The sequence below is a fragment of the Pagrus pagrus genome (genome assembly GCF_965226575.1).
Source record: "Pagrus pagrus genome assembly, chromosome: 24".
NCBI lineage: Eukaryota > Metazoa > Chordata > Actinopteri > Spariformes > Sparidae > Pagrus > Pagrus pagrus.
In genome coordinates, this window is record NC_140206.1 from 7668754 (window position 1) to 7685167 (window position 16414).

The 16414-nt window shown below is 40.3% G+C and overlaps 2 protein-coding genes across 3 annotated transcripts; one reads left to right on the forward strand and one right to left on the reverse strand.

Annotated features, from left to right (window-relative positions):
- Positions 1–779: 779 nt before the first annotated feature.
- On the reverse strand, positions 780–9057 carry LOC311253158 (splicing factor U2AF 35 kDa subunit-like). Of its 2 annotated transcripts, XM_084346941.1 has the most exons (8): positions 8977–9057; positions 7480–7567; positions 6176–6242; positions 3774–3823; positions 3438–3536; positions 3218–3351; positions 1159–1251; positions 780–1076 (listed from the first exon to the last, which is right to left on the reverse strand). In XM_084346941.1, the coding sequence occupies exons 1-8, from the start codon at positions 9018–9020 to the stop codon at positions 968–970; spliced, it is 684 nt and encodes a 227-aa protein (XP_084203067.1). In that variant the 5' UTR covers positions 9021–9057; the 3' UTR covers positions 780–967. The 2 variants fall into 2 exon arrangements, with proteins under 2 accessions (XP_084203067.1, XP_084203068.1); XM_084346942.1 differs by lacking the exons at positions 6176–6242; positions 7480–7567; positions 8977–9057 and adding an exon at positions 4617–4687.
- A 48-nt stretch (positions 9058–9105) lies between these two features.
- btla (B and T lymphocyte associated) lies at positions 9106–16414 on the forward strand. The gene is made up of 7 exons (XM_084347278.1): positions 9106–9290; positions 10760–11598; positions 14247–14564; positions 14759–14800; positions 14900–15022; positions 15133–15167; positions 15259–16414. The coding sequence occupies exons 2-7, from the start codon at positions 11493–11495 to the stop codon at positions 15592–15594; spliced, it is 960 nt and encodes a 319-aa protein (XP_084203404.1). The 5' UTR covers positions 9106–9290; positions 10760–11492; the 3' UTR covers positions 15595–16414.

The window sequence follows — 16414 nt, forward strand, 5'->3', positions numbered from 1 at the left end:
TAAAATTTAGTTATATGTAGTTATTTGGATTGTTGAACAAGATATCACAATTTTCCCACACTTTAATGTGCAATTTCTACCCCCCATTCCTCCAAATTAAAAGGTGGCAGGGTCCACCAAATATAAACAAAGTAAAACAGCGTTATAACAAAATTGTGTTATCCTTTAAGGTCAGTTTGATTATTCAGTCATGAAAACAGAGCGTTTGTTTATTTAGTTTGTTTAGGCATTAAAAAAACAGTCAATGAAGATTTTTCTCCTGTGACAAACAATTCTTCCCCAAGACCAGTGACCCTTTAATCAAATTTTATCACCAAACAACCCCCTTCATTTCTCCACATATTAACCCAGAAGGAATTTAGATTGATTTAAGTTAAACGTCTGCAAATCTACTCAAATGCATCCATCCATTATGAGTCACTTGATCCTTGATCTCTTGAGAGGCGTAGCAGGACTGGAATAAATGATTAGCCCTTATTTTTAAATCAGCAGATGATTATCATCAGAATTATAAAGTAGCTAATGAGCCGCTATAAAACACAACCACAAACAGGATTGGGTGATTATTCATCCTAGATCTCAAGTTTGGTCTATAAAGTCTGATAAAGCACTCAAACAAAGAATAACTAACTTCATATCCTTTACCCCTCAATAATAATACTGTGCCATGATGCCTCAGCAACTACCACATTTGTTTTCCAGTTCTGTAGGAATAATCAGAACTTTTCATATGTAAAAGTTCTCCACATGAGAAATAACTTGATGTTCAGACAAACAAGTGGTGCCAGTGCAGAATTACAAATCTGTTTTATTGAGAAAGCGACACAAGCTTGTCTTAAAAAAAGGGAATAAAAGAAAAAACACTTCCAACAATTCACCGAAAAAAAGAAAATAACTTTGTCGTCACTGCTGGGGTAAAAGGGGTGGGGAGGGATTTGGTAGGACATTGGGTCAGTCTCGGCTTCCTTCAGAACCTCCCAGAGCGCTCTCGGTCCCTCGACCTTCGCCTCTCGCGGTCCCGCCGTCGGTCCCGGGAGCGGGAGCGTCGTTCCCTTGAGCGCGAGCGAGAGCGGTGCCTGGAGGGAGACAATTAAACATTCCTTTAGAAATCCTGATTAATCCTTAAACATAAACGTATCTCTTTTAAGATTTCTATACCTTTTCCTGCGGCGGCCGTACAACTCCCTTCGGAGTTCCCGCGATATGGGTTTCAGGTGCATGAAGTTGCAGAAGCCGCCTCTGGTGCACTCTCTGGAGACAAACAGCACATGAGGGGTTAAAACTTGGTGGAGAAGTGCCATGAGGAAAAGTTGGCTCTTAGCAACACATGCCGAGGAGCATGCCAGCCCACCAAAGAACATCTGATCTGTATCGCCCCCCCCCACACACGCTGAGTTCGTCTTATCACTGGCACGGCAAACAAGCCTCGATCCAATGGAAAAACACTGAGAGACTCATAAAAGAGGAGCACAAGTTTCCTCCCACTGTGTGAGGACAAAGTTTATCTTTGTGTTTTAAAGAAAAATGTGATAATTCACACAGTGCCCATGCAGCTGGTACGTTTTCAGTGGCTTCCTGAAGGACACGTGCAAGCTGAATACTACCTGCTGAGACTAATCCGAGACAAAAAAACAAACAGTATGTACAGTTCTTCTATGTTAGCCTCAGGTGTTCTTAACTGTACAGCAATAGAGGCAAATGCAACGTATGAGCATCTTCAACACGTCATGTAAACATTAGATAAAAAAGCAAACACCTCAACCACCTTAGGGCTCTTATCATGTCAGTTAATATTGGGCTTCAGTGGCGGATATTCCCAAACAAGCTTCCAATTAAAGTAGCAGGAACCAGTTTATAGGCAGTAAGTCTGGAGCTTTCGAGGCCCCTCAGTTGCTGGAGTCTTAGGGCACTTGTCCTCTTTACCCAGTTTAAACTCAGCCTGAGCTGCAGAGTGAACAGTGAAGGTTTTTCTTGGATTTCATAGCTGCAGGATGGACTTTCTTCCCACTTTACTAACCTGCTGCAAACAACACACGTGTTTATCTACCTGTAACTGATGCCCTTACACACACACACACACACACACACACACACACACACACAGGCACGTTGTATATACAACAATGTTAAGGATCGGGTTTGTATGGCACATGGTTTATAGACACAGCTGTTAAAGTTTCTTGCAGCTAAACATATCTGTGTAAAATCAAAATACAAAAACACCAAACATCTCAGCTCCCGACCAACTTAAAGTGGAACCAGACAACTCCTCCCCTCCTAGTGCTTCCAAGTCATATTGATGTTGGCGCCTTTAGTCCAAAAATAACCGCATCTACCAACAATAAAGGACAAAACCAATCATTTAGTCTATTATGGAAACGTGGAAGCAGACATAATTGGTGCCGGGCTGCCAGCCTGCAGTCAGCATTATGTGCCTGGTGGCAGACAGAAGAGCAAAGTGAAGGAGAGGTTTATAGGGAACGGATCTCAACGTTGATGGTGTCATTATTCTACAGCCATTACACTGTGCGCTCAACATTTAAGCAAAAAACTTTTTCCATTTGCCAGTTTCATGGTGCAAAATGTAAGAATTGGCCACCTTGTATTTATACTCTCAACAAATAGGGGCAGCATTTATCAGAATAACTGCCAACTGTATTGTGTTTACACATTAATGAGTGCAGCTATTGTTATCTTGTTAGCACTGCAGCTCCAAACTACCAGGGGAGTGTTGTGTTTACACTGCTTGCAATGTGAGCAGGTTAGCATGTTAACTTCAGTAGATATCTCTTCAAAGCAGTACACAGAAGTCTCTGCTGTATGCTCAATACAGTTATTTCTTCACATTCTGTTTGTAGCTTTGGTTAATTTTTGAATGTTTTTACCCAAATACATATACATTCTTACATATTGCACCTTTAAATGTTTCAAATGTTTAACACACTCGCAGAAACGACTTAAAATCAACACCAGGTAGTTTTAAGTTGGTCGTGAACTGACTTTTTCTGGTTTCTGCCATTTGAAAAATGACTGTCAACTTGTTGTCCAGTACCTCACTCTAATGTACTGGTAACTGTTATAGACTTTCACAGAATACATTGTGTTACAGAGCATGCATTTCATTTAAACTACGTGAGGAGGGCATTTTGTTGCTTTTTCTAAACTTCCATAAATAGGAAGTTTCCGGTCCTCCTACACTTTAGCAGGTGTTACTCACCCCATTTCATACTGACGGCAGCAAGCTTCCCTGAAGTCCGTGACGGGGGAGAGCTCTGCGTGGATGGGTTGGCCGTTGAACCAACGGTTGTTCAGGTCCATGACTGCTTTCTCAGCGTCCTCCTCACGACGGAACTACACAATGAAGATAATCAACTAAGGATTGCTTAAACTACTAATGTATTAGCTCCACTTTTCTTATAAATACATGCATCACAAACCTTAACGTAGACGTTGCCGACTAGGTGGTCGCCCAAGTTGTCGCACACATTCATCTCCTCCACCTCTCCATACTTCTCCTCCATCTCTGTGAACACCTCCTGTGAGGGAAATAATAATAACAATAATAAAAGAGGAGAAGAACAATCAACACGTCGAAAAGCTTCTTCTCTTGTTTTATTTTATCTAGATAATAAGAGAAACATTTTTTTGTAGAAAATGGTGACCAAATCGTCTCTTTGTAAGTTCATGATATAAAAAAAAAAGTCAAACACAGGTGTGACGTCAAATCAGGCAATATGTGGAACGAAGACGTGACACCAGCACAGGTCACCCACCTCAAAGAACTCGTCATAGTGCTCCTGCATTTCCACATCACTGACGGCGCCTACGAAATGTCAACAAGGGGACAGTCAGGCCAAAGCTTAATGGACACTCATGGTAAAAGCTTCAGCCTTCAAAACGGACTGTGTGACACCTTAGCTTCAATCTAACTGTAGCAACATAATATGATACTTCTTGCTATAACAGTTACACCCTGTAGATAATTTCACTTATGTTATTTGTCACTAGAAACATTCTTCTCTCTCCCATGGCTTTTCAGCTTAAACTAGAGCTGACCCCTCTTAGCATTTCTCCTGATTACTTGCATTTTACTTTGAAATTATTTGCCAGTGTTTCACCTTCTCTGTTAACTGTTAGTGTAACATGATATGCAGGAAGCCATGATGTGACAACACTACAGTAAATGTGTTTTTAGGTTTACTACTTCATGACAACCCCTGGCTAGAACTTGAAGGAGAGTTTCTAAGTTGGGGGCAGCACCAGTAGAAACCGGCTTCAATGAACCAGAAGCGAAAAATGTGTACTCAATGTCAAACTGTTAAGTGTGAAGCAAAGAACACAGAAACAGTAAGTCAATTATAGCTATCACATCTGTTTCACATCAGCAAATGGACGATCTGATAGAAACTGTGCACATTATTGCACAAGACTGACTCGGGTAGTTTTGCCAGGAAAACATGCAAAACAGCATGTGGCCTGTTACTCTATCTCCAGGAAGTTACACATCTCTAGAGGACATGTTCCTACGCTAAGCCAGATTTATGTGGGGAGGTGTGATAGAGTTAAATTAAGTGCAGTCGGTGCTGGAGGGTCCTGCAGATGAAGGGAGAACTTACAGTGTAAACCATCAGCAGACTGGGCAGAGTTTTGAAGGTTATGAAGGTAAATGTTCAAGAAGGGAAATGGTCTGAAATACAAAACGTAAACGTCTGTGACATAAATCAACCAGGAAAAAGAGCTGGGGAGGAAAAAAATGTGATTAGAAATGTTTCTGTCAGTAAATTTTGCAGCTAATTATGTGATAGATAATGCTGCATTCAAGATCTTCATTTGAGGTGCCCCTCTTTTTAGAGTGTTGTAGATCATTTCAAAGTATTTTATGTTTTGAGATATTTGCTCCATTTCCCCTACATTTACTTTTTAATTCCCATTTTATATAAAAGACTATGGCATAAACATTTTGGTTTTGTTTAGCTTGAAAGTAGATCAACAGAATGTATTAAAAGTGAAGTAAAAACAAGACAATTCAAAAACATATTGATACAGATGTTTTTATACAACCTGAAAAGTTGAAGTAAGATGACGACTTTTGTCTTGGCTCTTTTTGCGTTTATTGCTCTGACACAACCTTGCAAAACACAACTGGAAGCTATCCAGACATAATAAAACACTCTCTCCACAGTCGTTCTCCTCTGTAATTTGGCACTGAATGGAAGAGGAACGACCTCAAGCGGTATCCCAAATCTTTTACGACTTCAAATTGTCCCGAATTGTGGCACAAGCACACAACCGCCTTTGCAGAGAACATTCGAGGACACAGAACAAAAACAAAACTTGCATTGTCCACCGATTTTACACATTAAATGTGTTAACAGGTCTTTTTGGGAGGTACTACTGCATGTGCGAAAAAAGTAGTATAAAGCCTTTTGTGCCTACATTACCAACAGTGCAACTTAGCCACTGAGTGACATCAGTGGAGGCAATTTATCAGATTACATGCAGCTTCCTCTGGAGCCACAAAAGGCTTTATACTACTTTTTTCACATATGCAGCATTACTCTCCAAGCAAGACCTGTACACACACTTTAATTAGGGATACACGATATGGATTTTATTTTTCAAGCTGATACCTATAACCGCTAACTAAAAAAAAACATTGGCAGAATTATCCTTTTAAAAAAAAAGAGGCCACTTTTACAAATGGGGTTAGATCCTTCTTTTTCAAAACTGTCTCTTTGATCAATGGCAGAGTGAATGCACTGCATCCCAAAACAAAAAACAGACAAATCAATTCTAGGCCCTCCTGCCCACTGACACACTTACCTGTATGAGAGGTGCTGCTTTAGCTCAACATATTAACTGAACACACAGTTCTGAATGTTCTGAACTGAGAACAGTTTGTTTTGGCGCCACAGTTCAGATACTTAAAGGCTGCTCTGTGAACCATGTGACAGTTCAGCTACACAAGGTTGAACAACAGAAACAGGTGTTCTTTATTGGTATTAGGTGATAACTGACAAATATCTGAATATTTGGTTTTGGGAGATAATGGGTTCCCAGCTAGGTCTCCTCAAGCCTGCAGGGCTGAAGCAGCACCTCATGTCTGTTTGTTATTTGTGAGCAGCACCACTTTTAGGAAACAGAGAGGGAGGTTGTTGACAAAGTTCAAACTTACAGCGAGAAGCGTCGGCCGTCTGTGCACTGTTCTGAGGATTACGGTAGATGTTTTGGATCAAGATGGTCTGCGGGGGAAAGAACAGAAGTATGTGGTTAGACAGGATTGTAGTTTTGTGCCGTTTCTATTTTAGCTTGTTTACATTGTTTTCACAGTCATGCATGCACAGGGAGCATGTGAAAGATGCTAAACTAAATAAGCTTTACTTACTTCCTTATTAAGAAAGCTTGATTACAACATGTTCGTATACTCCATTTTTGGGTTAAGCTCAACCACATCATATCTTAAATTCCTCCTAAAGCCAAAGTTAAGTTATATTGGCCTATAATTTGGCCTGGCTTTCAGCAGTCTGCATTTGTGTGCCAAACCTTTTCCACTTGCGCACATAAGACCGCTCTTTTTCAGAATAACCTCTTTAAAACACACACACACACAAAAAGAATGCTTGAAAATTTAATTTACTGAAAAAGAACGATCTGAGATATGGGTGAAGTTCATAGTTGCAAAAAATGAGCTTAACACACAAACTGTTAGTAATGGAAAATAACAAAATATAAAATGCAAGACAGAGCACGTCATTACTGGACACATTAACCACAGTTTTAGTCATTTGAACACATATTACCCATTCATAGCCAGGTCTGAGAGATTACAGCCAGTATACTAGAATTGCACATTTTTATCTATTAGACAAATATAAAATATTTTCACAAGAGCTGCGCAATTAATCAAAATATTATCAAAGTTGCAAAAAGGCCAAGAGAAGAATTGGAGCTTCTTGAAATATCCAAATTGCAAGAAGCTCCAATTTTTTGACAATATGTGAAACATTAAAAAGTCCTGTAGTGCTGAAGAGACGCCCACTAATCATGAATCATTATGTAATCACAATACGATTTTTTTCACCATATGGTGCAGCCCTAATTTTCCCACACATATCAGCTTCAAGAATTGTGGTGTGTTCATACATATGTATCCCCTGGTTAGATCAGCTACATGACTTGTAATAAGGGTGTACAGCTGGTTAACCATTCACCACAGGGTTGGTCTTTCAATCCCCTGCTCCTGTCCACCTGTTAGCGTGTACATGAGCAAGACACTGAACCCCAAGTTGCTTCCGGTGGGCAGGGATGCCTTGACTGGCAGCTCTGCCACCAGCAGTGTATGAGTATGTGTTTGGATGGGTGATTTAGAGGCCAACTGTAAAGTTTTTGTCTGTGAAGTGGGAAAAGTACCATATAAGTGAGGCCAATAACACACACTACGGCCTTGATTTTAGGAGAAGAAGTGTGCTGGGACCTCACCTGGCTGAAGGTTGGTTTGTTGTGCAATCTCGAGCAGCGGTCTCCATGTCTGCAAGCTCCAATTTTGAAATAGAAGGAACAATTGACCCTGGAAAAATAAGTAACAGTGTCACCATACTCAGTTTATTTTTGTTTCAGTTAATTTGTTGCAAGATCCGGCTGACGATATTTGAAATGTTATATTACTGTCCAAAAATTCTACGCAAATAACAATGTCAGACTCAGTCTGTTAAATAATTCCCAAGTTCTCCAGCCTCTCTGTGGCTAGTGCATTTGTTTTATATCAGTTCAACATATACTTGTATCTTTCAAGTAATTTCTGAAAACAGCCATGCACTGCAGTGTTTAGACAACGCTGCTTGAACTGAAGTAAACAGTGTATTTCGAGTTTGACTGTTTCCAGCATTAGATTTTGTGCACTAATGAGAACCTAGGGCACCAAGACTGACTGGACTGGGTCTGATTAAAGAAGGAAAATGAAAATACATTGTTCGTTATAATGAAGGGACATGCAAAAGTGTGACTCAATGGTGTGTTTTAATAGTTTTTTATGACTCCGAGGGATTAAACTATATCCAGCTTTGGATCCACAAGCCGCACTTGTTCATGTTAACTCACTGTTTGTTCTGGTGTTTTCATAAGGGTTTTATTACAATATAGAAATAAATTATATCACCAGACCCAACCTTGGCCTACCTGCTGAACCACCTGTTGAACTAGATCAATTACTATGTGTTAGAGCAGGGCAATTTATCAGTACATGATGTATGATACAAAACTAGATACTGTTTCAGAGTTTATTTACACACAATATTTGTTCACTTAATGTCTTGGTATTAAACTGTCAATCATCATATAAGTTGTTCATTATGTTGACTCTCCACTTGGATGGATGGATAAAATGAATGTAGCTGCCCCTGCTTTGCTGTCTTAACTTTAAGCTAGCTCACTGTTTTGTTTTGCTAGTTTGGAGTGCACCCCTCGAACGAACGGTAGTCTTTGTCTAAGTAATAGTTACATTAATGCAATGAATGTACAGTAACTTAATTTAAATCACTGGTCACAGATGTGCAGGGTGCATTCTGCTGCTCTCCACCGGTGAGACGGAACAAAAACAACCAGCCTGAGCAGGGCACTTACTCTGCTAACAAGCTCATTCATTAACCAAGCTACTAACCAAGTGCTTGGCTATTTAATAACCTACAAAGTATGCTTCCAGTGTTTCCCTGTGTAACAATAAATTAGTGAATATTTTGCTAAACTACCCGGTTTGGCGCAAAGTAGCTGTAGGTTAGCTAAGGTGCCTTCCTGAGTTTCATTCAATGCGTTAGCTGAGTGTTAGCTTCCTGTTGCTAATGTAAGCTTGACGAGGACATTCAGAAGAGCTGCGGCTACAAGCCGAGCCCCGCTGGCGACGTAGAAGAACCACTCCAAGCGTACTTTGTTTAAAACCCATCACTTCGGCGCTAAATACAATGAATATTAAATAAAACTTACTTGTCTTTCTCTGTGCCGAAAATGGATGCCAGGTACTCCGCCATTTTCGGCTCGTCGGAGACGTATGGACGCACGTCATTACGTAAAGAGAGTGCGCCTGCGCAGTCGTTACCACTTTGACAGCTTGCACTGACCGTGAAGGCCACATATCTGCGCTGTTGTTCAAGAAATATTCGACTTATTTCTCATCAACACTGACTTTTTTCTCACGTCAAATAACTGTACTTGACTCATTGCTCGAGTGGTGAATATATCGCTTAATCACATGTACATGTACATTTTCATCTTCTCCCCTGAGATATTTACAGCCACAGGTGAGTGTTCCAGTGGTGGAAAGCAACTGCGTTGTTAGCATCAAGTACTGTATCAGTACAAAGTTGAGTACATGTACTTTAATTGAGTACTTTCTTTTTGTCTTCTGCTTTTAAAATGTGATGCAGTGTTACGAATAAAACTAGTCACGATATAAAGTAGGTGAAATTAGCTAAAGGCGTCAGTAAAAGCCAAAAGTTAGCCTAAATATGTAAGCTAGGTAGCCTAAATGCTACAATACTCTGGAAGTCTATTCCAAGTACTTAATATTTTGATTTCAAGATGTGTAATGGAGTATTTTTTTACAGTGAGATATTATGTTTGCTCATAAGCGCACACTAAAAACACTGGGTAAAAAGTTTCATGCAATACTTAGTTAATTTTACCCAGTACTAATGGTCAGACAACCACGTAACCACAACTAGTACAGGGTCAAGTTAACCCACGACTGTGTTGGTGCCATATTGACCAAACCACATACATTTTACTAAAACGTATGTACTTTTATGTGGGTAACAATTTGAATACAGGACATTTATTGAGGTATTTTTTTATGTACCCATAACGATGTTGTTTTCAAACATAGGCCTTTCTTCCCAGCTGTACACAAAAGGGGGGTATTCAATCTTTTAATTTCCTACATTTCAGAGAGCTATAACTATCTGACAGCTACACGCAAAATGATATTTTACATGTAAAACATACAAAACCCTCATAATATGACTCCAGACTAACTTGGTTGTACAGGTGGCCTAACTTTTTTCATTTAGGTGCACGAGCACATAATTTAGGTACACCCAATAATACATTTTGACACATTATGTTAAGGATTGTTAGCAGGAATAAATAACAGCTAATACATGCATACCTTCATCACAAGAAATAGTAATAACCTTAAATATTTAAAAAAAATAATCTGCTAAATTTCCGGTGCACCAGTGTGATGAATTAAATGTTTAGCCGCACCTGACTGTTTGCTTTTTGGGTGCATGTGTGAGTCCTGTATGGTGCAGAGTTAGCGGACCTATAGCATTTCAACTTGCTTAAACGCAAAATATGTAATTTCTGCTGCTAGTTGTCTCTCAATCAAAACAAAACAAAAGATGTAAGCAGCATAGGCTCATGGGAGTTGGTGTCTTGGAAATGCATCTACGTGACTCATAAATGTTCACAGACGAGGAAGGGTTAAGTCATGTCGATGTTAGATTTATTCATGTTATGTTCAGTCACATTCACTGACATATGACGTTTTTCCGGACCACAACAAACCGTTATTTGGGAACTGAAATGGGCCTAAAGTGGTAGTGAGTATTTTTCCAGGTTTTGGTACTCTCCCTCCACTGTGCTTATATCTTCAGGGTCTTAAAGGGACGCAATTTAGAAGATTTACAAGAGACAGTTTTTAAAAAATAGTTAAAATGTAAGCAGAAAAGCCCCTAAAACAATGGCTCTTACATTTCCCAAACTACAGCTGAATCGTGTCTCCTCAACCCTGACATCATCAGCGTCGTTTCAAAGCTCTCCCTCTAGAGCCACAGACGACGTTCATCTCACAAGCCGAAGACTTTCCTGTCAATTAAACCAAACTGGCTGTGCACAGTTGGTGAAGCGGTCCTTTCAAAACCTTGAATGAGGCTGACACATTGACTGATAGGCAGTCCACAGGCTGATGGTGTTGCCTGATAGAAACCACACACACACATCAACGCACTGCTGTGCACGGGTTTGCAGGAGATGCAGATGGTGAACATGAAAGAAAAGGAGAGGGGAGAGGAAGTCAGCCTGAAGAAGTCTGAACCACAGACACAGCCAAGAAGTGATGAAGGTGCGCAGACTGACACAAGACTCGGAAATGAGAGGAGAGGTTATATGTGAGAGAGGGCGACTGTAGTAAAACATTAAGTCTTTGCTGTAGATGTATCGTAGCAGGGTCCTCACCTGAAACTGCGGGAACCCCCTAATCAGACACGTTTGACTGATTTGGACCTGCAACTTTTGCAGAAGCGAGACCACCCACCAACCTTAACTCCCCTCCACTGCTCTCGCTGTAAAGGGGAAAGAGGCAGAGTTAGGGAGTGTACAGAGAGTAGAAAGAGGAAGCAGCATGTAGCTGAACATCGGCGCCGCAGAACTTCTCTGTTTTTAAATAAAATAATAATGTGCTCGGAGGAACATTTCCCACTTGGATTGGCTGCGACTGGAAGATGACGGTTCGTTGTCCGAGTGTTCCCACCATGAGGCCTAACCACTGCTGGACCGTTCTGCGTGTGTCCATCTTGGCAGCGCTGCTTCTCACCTTAAATGCTGACGGTAAGTTATCATTTTTTGCATACTGGGCTTTCTCAGTGTTTTTGTAGTGTTAACTTTCCTTCCTCTGCAGGTTTGTTATGTGTTAAATCAGGCTTTTTTACTAAAAAGTCAGCTCATTTTTGAGTAACCACTATTAAAATTCTTTTGCGAGGGACAGAGGCCGGATTTCTGTGAAGGTCATGTACTTTAAAGTGCTAGAGGATTTAGATTTTAAAAATATCAAGGCAGCTTGTACAGTTTTTAAAAGTTCAGTCTTCTAAACCCAACAAGGGGCTCAGTTTGTCAGGAAAGTCGTAACGGATATCTAGAATGTCCTTATGTTATAAAGATACCTTTTCACCCGTGTCCGTTTGTTTGCTGCTTGGTTGGTTGCTTCGTCAGCAGGATAGCACAAAAACTACTCACTTTCCACAAAATCAGCCTAAAAAAGACCCTGTTAGGTTTTGGTGTGGATCTGGAAAAAGGGACGGATCCAGGACGTTTTTTGAACATTGCGAGATGGATAGGTGGCTGGTAGCTATGAGTGAGTACAATTTGATGTGGATCCTAGATCTGGTTAAAGGGGCACTATGTAATTTTAATATTTACAGGTAATAATTAAAACTCAGAAATATTTATTTTATTCCATAAGTGAATAAACAAGCTGGTCCAAAAACAAGGTCCAGAACACTGTTTGAAGCTAGAAATGTGGCAGGGTCCGCCACTTATAAACAAAGTAAAACAGCATGAAAGTGTGTTTATTCAGTTCAGGAGTTTGATTATTTGGTTTGTTTAGGTGTAAAAAAAACAGTCAGTGAAGATCTTTCTCTTCTCTTCTTCTTCCCCAAAACTACATAGTGCACCTTTAAGCCGTTATCGTGGAGTGATACAGGGTTATTGCGTTTGACATAGGATTATTTTTCCTCATGTGCTTATCTTTAAGATTATGCAAATTTCAGCATTAATATCTGTAGAACTAACATGTAAAAACTGCATAATGTCTGTTTCGGATGCTAAAAATGCTACTTTCGATTCATTTCTCCCACAGCAGGGTTTTTTTTCGTCTGTGTGGGAGCTAGACGGAAAAAATTAAAACTGAGATTTTAACAAAGATAATATTTTTCAAAAAAACAAGTACTCATTAGCCTTATCACTCATCTGCCCACTCAATGTTCCTTGTGCATCAGAATTGTTGACTTAGATAAGAAAGGTTGATAGATTCTATCATTTCCGGTATGCAATATGTCCTCCCTCGGTCAAAACTACCAGTGTGACTTCTTATTCTAAAAAAAGAAAAGTGTTAGTCATGTACGTCTCTGCTGTGATTTCCTTTTGTTTGTTTGTGGTCTGAGGGCAAAACAGGTATTATTTATAGATGACTAATACTGAGCCACCAACATTTAAAAATACACCTACTTCATAATCGTCGATGTATTATTAAATGTGGTGCACCAGTGATGTTAAAAGTGTACTCGCAGATAGTTTTGAACACTCACCCCATCGGCATGAAAGTGAGCAAACATTTCAAGGCAAAACTCCTTTCATCAAGGTCTATTTCGAAGCTGTTCTGGAGCTCTCAGTCATATCGCATGATCATCGTCAGCAGATGCAACGAACAGTCGCCCTCTGACCCTTTAACATCACGTAATATGCGTAGGTCAACAGACATAAACAATAGACGGCTTGCTTAATGTTAAATCGAACAAATGTTGCAGAATGCAAAGTACTCAGCGGATATCAGGGTCTGTAACAGGTGAAATTCAGTGGGTTTGATGTTCCCCCTTGAGACACTGCACTTTTGGTGGAGTTGCACTCTCACTTCCCTTTCATACTAATCGTGTTCGTAACTCAACCTTTTTGTGGGGTTTCAATCAGCTCCATCACACCTGCAGCAAACACTGTCGCAACTGCTCGTAGCTAGGAAACTCATCGTCTCGAAATGAGCAGGTGATGATTCGAGCAAAAAGCACTTAAAGCGACAGTTATCGGCCGTAGGGATGTCTACCTTCTCTCAAATATAATGGACTAGATAGCACACAGGTTGTGGTGCTCTCTCAAGATAATCCTGAGACCTTTCTGTGAGCAGTTTCGTGAAGGAACAATTTCGTTCTACCAAACAACACTCAGTAACTGTTTCACCTGGCAGAAGGAAGTGTGCGTCTACATGCGGACGAGAGGCTCGTGATTGTGACAGGGTGGGAGGTGAACATTAAAGGCACCCGCCTTGGCTGAGCTGTAATGTGAGCTAGCTTAGTTAGCTTAGCCTGCTAGCTTCTCGTAAATGAGTAAATGCACGTTTCCTTCAGTGTGGCGATACGGAAAGAAAATAGTTCTGCTCACAACAAGGTGTGTGGATCTTGAGTAACCGGGTCATGCTTATCAGAGTCCAAGTCCTGTTAATTTTATTAATTTTATCATTTTGGAATTATTGTTATATGTTGCACTTTGCAAAGTGAGTTTTGCAAATTTGAATATGTCTGTGGTTTTTGCAGAAATTAAAAATGCCACCATTATGTTGTGACGACCTGAAAAAACCTTTTGTTGTCATTCATGTTCACTGCTCACTGTCATTATTCTGTTATAATTAGCTGGTATCAGATTGAATTGCCCAATGACAGCAGATATCAAGTAAAGGTGAATTAACCTATTCTGTCATTTTCCTTTTGCAGGTGAAGACTGTGAAGTTGAAATCAGAGTGCGCCGCAACACAGTGTATGAAGCTTTCGTTGGGGAAGAACTTAGGATTAACTGCACAGTTGTTTTCTGCAACAACTCACCATCAACAGTCTCCTGGTCTAAACTTGGGACAACTTATGTCCCTGTCAATGTCAGCAGTAGCAGCCACATTAAAACAGAGTGGAAAGAACTAGAAGATTCACAAGGGATATCGTTTTTGGTATTTAAAAAGATTATTATGAGCGACTCAGGTGAGTATCAGTGTCAGAGTGGAGGCAGCGTGAGCCACAACATTAACGTCTCTGTCTCTGGTGAGTGTGACTTTTTCAGTAATTTTAATACATGTATACTGAAAGATCTGATCCAAGAAGCCTGTCTTCATATTGTACATCTTACATTTGAATAATTGCAGTGCTTGAAAATATAACTATCCTGACATAAAGTTTTATTTTCACCCGTTCTATCGTCATATCATTAAGACTTAAGACTCTGTATTGTTATATAGGTACTCAGGAGAACACCAATATTACACCCAAGAATGAATCAGGTAAGGAAAATATATATACAGTGTCTTAATTTTTAATCTGAATCCTAGAACATACATAAACACATTGATGTCGAAACAAATGTCCTCTTTGTCTCACAGACAGCCAAGAGTTTGTTCCAGAAGATGAAAACCTTTGGATGTACGTGTACACTGCTGCTGGGATTGTGACATTTGTCATCATAGTCATAATCATATCTGTCACATCCATGCACGTGTGTAAAGGTAAGAGGGTTCATATTTTCTATATATTACAGAGGACTTCAACTCTCCAAGATAAAATACCACAAATATTTGAAAGCAGTAACTAATTTCACCAAAATGTCTTCATGCAGGGAAACCAAAGAAGGAGACTCAAACTGAAAATCAGGTAGGACATGATACAGATACACCAAACTCACAGCCACCTCATCCCATTTTCACTTATTTACATATTTTGATACTGTTTTGGATGTTTGCAGTACATGGCAATCCCCATGGTCGAGCAACCCCTTCCACACGCCAACCTCCAGGCTCTGCCAAGAGGAAACCCCTCTGAGCCGCCATCTCGGAGATCTACCAGGAGAACGCCTCCGCCCTCACAACCCGACGAGTTGCCTTTACCGAGAGACAATGAGCCCATTTACGGCAAGGCGAAAAAGGACAGAGAGAGACCGAGGAATACGGTGGAGGAGGAGGGGAGTTCTCTTGTGTACGCTGCCCTCAACCATCAGCCCCCAGCGGGTGCTGCTGCTCGGCCTCGTAGGCCGATGGAGGAGACGTCAGAGTACGCTGCGATCCGTGTTAAAGACTACTAGACACTAGAAGACCACCGATGAACATTTTCAAGTCCAAGAGAACTCAGGAGGCAACACAAAACTCAAAGGTTTTTCAGATACCTTTCTGTAAAGACGGCTCTTTTATCTCAACACAAGGATTCTACAGCACAGACATCCCAACCGACCTACCTGAGACTGTCCACAGTTTGGTCGATACTTTAGAAACCCTGCTTTTGTTACTTTTGTTACCTTGCTAACACTTACACCGTGACTTTTCCACCTTCAGCTACTTTTTACAAGAATCTGTGAGCTGTTTTTAAAGTCTTCAGCAAGAACCAGTGTGCTCGGGGAGCTGAGTGCAACAGACAAGATGGGATGTCAGAGAGTAGGTACAGATGGACTAAAGTGTTGGATTTTGGGATTTGATTGGATTTGTTTACAGTATTTTTTTACAGAATTTTTGCAATCTGTCTACAACTAGTAGGGACTTGTTTGCGATCTTGGTTCGAATGTTTTGTGTCACGCACTCCCCGCCGGTTAAAACTGTCACTTTGTGCTGTTGCACATCCATAACTTGAATTTATTGTTTTCCGTGACATAACATCTGATAACATTAATGGTTTCATGTGCTTTCACCTGTACAAATGGTACTATTTCAACTGTTGACTCATTTTCTGACTCCATGAATGACTACTGAGCTTCTGCAATTTTGTTTCACAACCTTTTCGGCTTATTGACTGTGTTTCTTTAACTGTTTGATAGAGAATGTAATAATAATAATCTCGTCATTTTTGTGCAATCAAATAACATGTGTATCGATAACTGTTTGATTCGAATTAAGAATATATGATGCAATCAC